Source organism: Megalobrama amblycephala, linkage group LG11 (assembly GCF_018812025.1).
Source record: "Megalobrama amblycephala isolate DHTTF-2021 linkage group LG11, ASM1881202v1, whole genome shotgun sequence".
In the NCBI taxonomy this organism is placed as follows: domain Eukaryota; kingdom Metazoa; phylum Chordata; class Actinopteri; order Cypriniformes; family Xenocyprididae; genus Megalobrama; species Megalobrama amblycephala.
The window spans coordinates 10790726-10799239 of NC_063054.1; the positions used below are offsets into that span (position 1 = coordinate 10790726).

General features: G+C 33.7%; 1 protein-coding gene across 3 annotated transcripts; it reads left to right on the top strand.

Annotated features, from left to right (window-relative positions):
* On the top strand, window positions 1–8512 carry mcm3l (MCM3 minichromosome maintenance deficient 3 (S. cerevisiae), like). Of its 3 annotated transcripts, none has more exons than XM_048208639.1 (17): window positions 1–19; window positions 749–861; window positions 979–1187; window positions 1386–1516; window positions 2657–2895; window positions 2971–3079; window positions 3265–3418; window positions 4451–4582; window positions 4826–5034; window positions 5125–5299; window positions 5967–6093; window positions 6208–6358; window positions 6468–6608; window positions 6714–6805; window positions 6880–6971; window positions 7666–7741; window positions 8190–8512. In XM_048208639.1, exons 2-17 carry the CDS (start codon window positions 785–787, stop codon window positions 8386–8388), a joined length of 2313 nt encoding a protein of 770 aa, XP_048064596.1. In that variant the 5' UTR covers window positions 1–19; window positions 749–784; the 3' UTR covers window positions 8389–8512. The 3 variants fall into 3 exon arrangements, with proteins under 3 accessions (XP_048064596.1, XP_048064597.1, XP_048064595.1); XM_048208638.1 differs by lacking the exon at window positions 1–19 and adding an exon at window positions 474–668; XM_048208640.1 differs by lacking the exon at window positions 749–861.
* The last annotated feature ends 2 nt before the right edge of the window (window positions 8513–8514 follow it).

Below are 8514 nucleotides of genomic sequence, written 5' to 3' on the forward strand. Positions count from 1 at the left end.
ATGTTTTTCTGAGAAACAAGTAGGTGAACTTGGCATGTTTCCTAAATATCTGCAAACATATTGGGGTATTTTTATGCTTTATTAAAGTAAAAATCTTACATAGAGCCCCTTTAAGTGATAAACAGCAGTTGCAAATGTTGTACAAAATACACATAGCCTACTCATCTTTGCATCAATAAAATGCGTAACACTTTATATTTTACTACCAAATTATATGTAATATATAATTAATATATAGAAGCGTATTCAAGATAGTGTGGGTTTAGTGTGCATTAAGGGCACTTCACTTGGGCATTTTTAAGACATGGGACAGTCTTGTGCACTTACTTCCTGTTGTGTGCACGAGCTCTCAAGTGGCCAAGACCACAAGTGTGGGTACTTGGACAAGGCAATAGTTGGAATCAGCTAGGTCTCTGCAGTTGTATAATTGATAATGGCTCTGAATAGGTTAATGAGCCTAATTAACATAATTGATTGGCCCCACCTGGTTTCCAAGATAGACGTGTGGTTGTGTTTTATGTTTGTGTTTGATTTTCCACGTTGACTTGCAAATGATTTGATATTGTAGTGTTTGTAATGTACATGCTGTAGCAGAAATGGATAGTGGGCTAGAGGACCTTGAGCTGAGAGAGTCACAGAGGGAGTACCTGGACTTTTTGGATGATGATGTGAATTGTTTTCGTCTGTGTCTTTAACTTGTCTGTTTTGTTTAAACACTTAGTTACACTAAATCTTTTGTCGTTTACAGCAAGACCAGGGTATTTATCATGAGAAGGTCAGGAGTATGGTGTCCGAGGGCCAGTGTCGCCTTATTGTTAACATTAATGATCTGCGACGAAAAAGTGAAAAAAGAGCTAAAGAGTGAGCATTATTTTAAAAATGAATAAAAAATGTTTTTGCATATCATGAAGTACTTTGTCCATGAATTTGTCCCTGAATCTTCTGCCACTGATCTGATTAATGGTCTCTTCTCAACAGATTACTGAAGAATGCTTTTGCTGAGCTGGTGGCGTTCCAGAAAGCCCTGAAGGACCTCGTTGCTTCAATAGACACCACTTACGCTAAGCAGTTTGAAGAGTTCTACGTTGGTTTTGAGGGCAGCTTTGGGAGCAAACATGTGTCTCCACGTACTCTAAGCGCACGCTTTCTGGGAAATCTTGTGTGCGTGGAAGGGATTGTGACCAAGTGTGAGTAGGATTTTTTTTTTTTAGGACTTTTTTTAATATAGATTTGAAGTGTTTAGGTCAGAGCTGTGGATTCACACTTAGTGTAGATCTACTGTATAATGTGATGTGCATGTTTATTCCACCCAGTGATCATTATGCATTATTTTAAGTTGGACACAAGTTGTCTTTTCTAACATGTAATTTTGATGTGATCTGTAGGTTCCTTGGTCAGGCCCAAGATTATGCGCAGTGTCCACTATTGTCCAGCCACTAAGAAAACCCTGGAACGAAAATACACTGATCTTACTTCATTGGATGCTTTTCCTTCCAGTGCCATCTATCCAACCAAAGTAAGTTATGTTTGTATGCGTTATTTATTTATTTTTTTTTCTTATTTATAAACTATATTCACCTATTCATTTACCTTTTTATTTAACATTTCAACAAAATAATAAATGGTTAAATGTATTTATAATCTTAACTATTTAAGTAATTTAATAAACTATTTATTAAACAGTTTATGTATTTGCTTATTTGTAAACTATTAAACTATTAGTTAAACCATTTAATTAAACTTTTTAACAAAATCAGTTGCATGTATTTATGATTTTTATTTATTAAACTATTTATTGAAGTGTAATACTTTTATACATAAGCAAAAAAATAAATGTTTAATAAATAAAATTATAAATACATGTAACCTATTTTGTTTAAAAGTTAAATTAAATGTTTAAATATAGTTTAATAAACAAATAAAAGAAATTAAATGGTTAAATTGTTTAACCAAATAATAAAGTTATGTATTGTTTTTAACTATTAAACTAATTTAATAAACTTAAGCTATTTGCTTATACACTATTAAACTAAAAAATTAACAGTTTATAAATAAGCAAATAAAGAGTTTAATAAATAGTTAAATAAATAAAATTATAAATGTATATTTAACTATTTGTGGAACTGTTTGCTTATTTATAAACTAAGCTATATTTAACCATTTAAGTTTTTAACAATAAGTAGTTAAATAAAATTATAAATGTATAACTATTATTATTTTGATAAAAAGTTAAATTAAATGGTTAATTATTTTAATGTAGTTTATAAATAAGAATTGAATAAAGATTTCAATTCAAATTATAAATGTATATTTAATTTAACTATCAAAAAAGATATATAATTTTATTTATTGAACTAATTTAATAAACTGTATTCAACTATTTAACTATTTGATTATTTTTAACAAATTAATATATAGTTAAACAAATAAATTTAATAAATAAATTATGTATTTCATTTATATTTTTAATTAATTAATTTATTTATTTATTATTATTATTTTTTTTTTGGTCCTGTAACCAATTCCTACCAACATGGATGTTTATCTAGGAGCGTGTCCTAGTTGGCAAAATCCCAGTAAATGACCATGCCATGATAACCACATGACTTAATGTAATGATGACACAAGAATCACACAATGAATCTGGCATGTGTAGGATGAAGAAAACAATCCTCTGGAGACAGAGTTTGGGCTGTGCTGCTATAAGGACCACCAGACACTGACCATACAGGAGATGCCTGAGAAAGCCCCAGCAGGACAGCTGCCGCGATCTGTCGACATCATTGCGAACGATGACCTCGTTGACCGGGTGAAACCAGGTGACCGCGTGCAGATTGTAGGGGTCTACCGTTGCTTGCCTGCGAAACAGGGTGGCTTCACTTCTGGGACCTTCAGGTAAGTGTATAGTTGAACTTTCACATGATCGGGGTTGGAATTTCATGTCCTCAAACGAACTTCTTGATTCTGCAGAACAATCCTGTTGGCTAACAATGTGAAGCTTATGAGTAAAGAGATTGTGCCGACGTTCTCTGCAGATGATATTGCCAAGATCAAGAAGTTTTGCAAAGCTCATTCTAAAGTAAGAAGACAGACAGCTTCATTTACTAAGTGATTTATTCTAAACTCGGCTGCAATTCTCAAATTAGACCATAGAGTAGTGCTAATGATTTCTACAAAGTATTTAGGCTCGCAGTGCTTTAGTGAAACTCAGCCCTGATCGGTTTCATCTTTTATATGCAAGGTAAGAGTATTGTTCTGTTTCAGGATGTGTTTGAGCAGCTGAGCCGTTCTTTGGCTCCCAGTATCCATGGTCATGAGTACATAAAGAAGGCCATTCTGTGTCTGCTGTTGGGAGGCAATGAGACCAACCTGGAGAACGGAACACGCATCAGAGGAGACATAAATATTCTGCTCATAGGTTTGTGATGTTTATGATAGTTTTGTGAAAATGTATCGAAGGGAAATATATATTAAACTTTATAAACAGACTATTTTTGGCAGAGCACCAACTTTAAGCAATCTGCCAGTGAAGTGCATGCTTTTGTTTTGCATTTTGTGAAAATATATAAAATGACATTTATGTAGTTAAAAGTCAGAAGAGCTCTAAAAGGGACTTGTGCAGTGTTTATTTGAACTTAAATGTGTATCTGGTGCCATGTCAGGTATTTATTTATTTATTTTTTATATGAATATATTGATTAAATATTTATTTATAACTATACAAATTTATTTTACTTATATAAATGTATTTATGAATAATGTATTTGTATAAATTAATTTGTTTCTACAATTATTATAAAATATAAATTTAAAAAAATTATAAAAATATAAATTATAAAATCATTACATAAATGTTTTAAGACATAAATGATAAATTCTTATTTATATTTTATTTATTAGTAGTATCTATAGTATTAGAAAATATAAATTAAAATTAAATTATAAATTCTTATAAGAATTTATTATAATATACTTTACATTTGCATAAATATTTAACTTAAAGCAATCCATTTATATACATTTAAGAATTATTTAGATTAATTTTATTTACATTTAATCTATATATATATATATATATATATATATATATATATATATATATATATATATATATATATATATATATATATATATATAAATACAGATTATAAAAGTTTAATTTATTCATACAATTAATTTATAGTAATTCTCTTTTAATTGGAATAAATAAACATTTTATATCAATATATTACATTAGTATAAATACATTAAACTTAAAGATTGAATTTAAAACAAATATTTAATTTATATGAATATATAGATTAAATAAAATTAAAACCTTAATAGATTCAACTTTTCTATTTTATTTATATGAATTTTATTTGCTTGTATGAAACTTTATTTATTTATTGGTTGATTAGTTAAGTCATGTCTGGACCCATAGTTCAGTTTTTCATTTGTCTGTTTTCAGGAGATCCTTCAGTAGCGAAGTCTCAGTTGCTGCGGTATGTTTTGTTCACTGCTCCGAGGGCAATTCCCACCACTGGACGAGGCTCATCTGGGGTGGGTCTGACGGCTGCGGTCACGACTGATCAAGAGACGGGTAACACTTCTAACATTTGTTGACAAGTACACATGCATATGTTCACCCAAAAAATCAGACATTTCTTGACAAATCATTTCACTCAGTGTGTATCAGGGAATGCCTTTGAGTAGACATTTTCTATTCCTGCAAGAATTCAACTTTTTCAAGATTTGTCAAATCTGACAACAATGGCATCTTAAAATTGGCATGATGAGGTAGAAGCTAAAACTTGAAGTGCATTTCATCCTCTGTCTGATGCAGGCGAGCGTCGTTTGGAGGCCGGAGCCATGGTTCTTGCTGACAGAGGTGTGGTGTGCATTGATGAATTTGATAAGATGTCTGACATGGACCGAACAGCCATCCATGAGGTGATGGAGCAGGGCAGGGTCACCATTTCCAAAGCTGGGATTCAGGCGAGGCTTAATGCTCGCTGCAGTGTGTTAGCTGCTGCTAACCCGGTGTATGGAAGGGTAAATGATGACTATTGGCTTCATTGGTCAAATATATATGGTAGTTGGTTTGCTTTCGTTTCTAATAATCCTACGGTATTCTTCACCCAGTATGATCAGTATAAGACCCCGATGGAGAACATCGGGCTCCAGGATTCCTTGCTTTCCCGGTTTGATCTGCTCTTCATTGTTCTGGACCAGATGGATCCAGATAGCGATCGGGAGATCTCAGAGCATGTGCTGCGGATGCATCGATACAGAGCGCCGGGAGAACCTGAGGGAGCAGGTGAGACTGCCATCTGGAGGCCAGAGCACAAACAGCACTGGAGATGTGTGTAGAATAGATCGATGGTTATCAAACTTTTTTTTTTTTTAGTTGGTGGACTATTTTAATCATAAAACGACTTGTGTACACTAGCTAAGAAGTTGATTGATAACAACAGTTAATTATTTTACTGAAGTGAAACAAAATACTACTTATACTATCAAGTATGTATTATATACACTTTCAATTATAATTTAATATTCAATATTTTTTTGTAAAATATTTATTTTGGTAGTGCTATTGGTGATTAAAATAACATTAACTTTAACTTTATATTTTAAGCAAATATATTTTAATAAATATTTGATATATAATCTGTTAAAAATATTTTTAAATAGATTTCAAATTCTATATAATTATTGTTTGGAGAAATAAAATTATAAAATTCATATTGTGTATACGTGTGTGTGTGTATATAAATATTTTACATTGTTTCTCTCAATAGACACGTGCATATGTAATTTTATTTATTTTTATATAAAATCGTATCTCTATTCAGATGCACAAACAAGTACATAATTTATTTTTACTTTTTTTTTTTTTTTTACATATTTTTTGCATTTCTCTCATACATATTATGACGCTTTAGTCAGCTGTTACTCTCATTCTGTCATGTCTGTACCAACAGCAATGCCGCTGGGAAGTACAGTAGACGTATTCGCCACAGACGACCCAAACATCACAGAAGCAGCTGAGCAGGAGCTACAGATCTATGAGAAAAAAGACACTGTCCTGCATGGCCACAGGAAGAAAAAGTACATCTCTCTTCACTTAGATTTAAAATCTACTTCATTTCCTTAGAAAGTGTGTAACAAAGTCAGTCTACCGTAATCCATTGGGTTTCTGTGGTGCTCATTATCATTTGAAAGGGAGAAGGTTGTTACCATGGAGTTCATCAGGAAGTATATCCATGTTGCTAAGCTGGTGAAGCCAGTCCTGACGCAGGAGGCGTCGGACTACATAGCAGAAGAGTATTCCAGACTCCGGAGCCATGACCAAGTCAACAGTGACTCCGCCAGGGTCTGTAGAGCCCGTTTAAAGATCAGATGTACCACTATGCATTTATATTATGGATCATACTATTGTTACTCTGCAATTGTTTGGTTTGGATCTGTATCCATTCCCACAGACGATGCCTGTGACGGCACGAGCTCTGGAGACCATGATTCGGTTGTCTACAGCTCATGCCAAAGCCCGCATGAGTAAAACCATCGATCTGGGAGATGCAGAAGCTGCACTTGAACTCATGCAGTTTGCTTATTTCAAAAAGGTACGCAACCGTTCACATCCAGAATAGTAGTTCGGTGTCACTTTTTAGGACCCGAGCACTGGTGGTGCTGTTCCCTATATGTTTAATGTAATTTGGTATGACTAGATTCTGGAGAAGGATAAGAAGAGGAAGGTACCTGAGGACTCCGAGATGGACGTCTCTCAGAGCCAAGAGACAGAAAGTCAAAGGAGCCTGAGGTCAGTGTGAATGGGAGGTTGACGCTACAGTAAGATCAAATGAAGTAGCAGGCGTTAACTGACTCTGTCTACAGGAAGCGTTCTCGCATCTCTAAAGATGATGATGTGGAAATGACCCAAGAAGGAGAAGACTCTGACCCTTATGATTTCACAGAGGAGGAAAACAGTAAGTCAACTTTGCTAGGAACCAATGCAGGTTCTTGTTTATTTGTTTTATTAAATGTCAAGGCAGTTCAACCCAGTTAATTTGTTTTTCTCTACACTGAATTTGAACCCTGTAAAGCCTACTGTATCATATGTTACGTAAAATAAGGCATCTAAACTTTCAACATGATCAAAACATCTTCTACATGTCTTCTGTTGTCTGATTGACTCATACTTTTTTTGTGAGTAAAATGCCTTTTAGTAGAATTTTAAAAACACCCCCTTCACATTGTGGTACATGTGTCTTTTTGCTCTGACAAGCTTAATGAGCTTTATAAAATAAACTAACTTTTATATTGCTTGTAATATTTCAAGATGAAAGATGATTTGATTTATCCATTCATCAATTTTTAGGAAAATCAAATTGAAATGTCAGTATCGAATATGATCCATCAGGCTATTGAGGAACGTATATTTGTAGATCTCTCGTCGTCATTGCATTGCATTATGTTTGCACAATACACACAAACTACAGATCTTTAATTATAAAATCATAATCAAAGCAATCATAAACTAATCAAAATCATAAACAATAATCATAGAATCAAAATCCTGACTAATTTCTCATGTCGGGCTTTACAGGGTTAATGTTTTGAATGTTTTTAGTGATATAAGTTTGAAACTGGTCCAAATGTGGTGATGTTGTTTGATGACAGCTCAGTCGAGTCAGAAGAGCAGGCCGGTGTCTCAGAGGAGCAGTCAGAGGAAGAAGGCTGACATCAGTCAGGACAGGTACAGTCCTCTCCATTTTCATATATGAGATTCTGGCCTCTGCCAATAATGTGAATTTTCCTACATTAATTTTCCACTAATTAGAAAAGTTTGCACTACATCGATCATACAATTATTCCACCAGACTACACTTGGGCTCTCTCACTCTCGTCCCCAATTCCACTATGGAAAACGATCAAAACCATACTTTATATTTAAGTGTTTTACAATTTTGTAAATGACAAATTGTGAAAAATGTTGCTCCTTGGCACGAATCTGTCCAACTTGTCTATCCATCAGCAGTTAAGACGTTAATAATAAATTAGAATTGGATTGGTTCTTCTCCTTTTTGTTTCCATTTCCTTATTTTATTTACATTTGTTTTAGTCAATTTAACAGGCTAACTGCACATTAGATATGGAGACTGATTTTTGACAGCGTTTCATGTGACCTTTTGCAACATTTTTAGATTGAAAGTCTTCAAGGCGGCTCTACTGAAGGCCTTCAAGGTGACCCGGTCTCAGTCTGTGGCAGTGCCTGATCTTCTGACTCACATTAACAAAGGCCAGGACGAGGAGTTTGACCAGACCGAGATTAACCTTCTGCTGGAGCGCATGCAGGATGACAACCAGGTCATGCTCTCAGAGAACGTGGTGTTTCTCATCTAAAGGATTGTCAATGGACAGCTGCAGCTTTTGTGAATTCAGAAATGTAGATTACATTGCAATTATTTATATGCCAGCACTTTATTACAGACAGTAACAAATTACTAATAAATTGTGTGAGCATTAATG

Excerpts from the sequence above, each read along its gene's own strand:
- mcm3l (XM_048208638.1), top strand. The coding sequence starts at position 597 with ATGGATAGTGGGCTAGAGGACCTTGAGCTGAGAGAGTCACAGAGGGAG. Across the intron at positions 862-978 it reads AGTGAAAAAAGAGCTAAAGA|ATTACTGAAGAATGCTTTTG; the intron begins GTGAGCATTATT and ends TCTTCTCAACAG. Across the intron at positions 3,080-3,264 it reads TTTGCAAAGCTCATTCTAAA|GATGTGTTTGAGCAGCTGAG; the intron begins GTAAGAAGACAG and ends GTTCTGTTTCAG.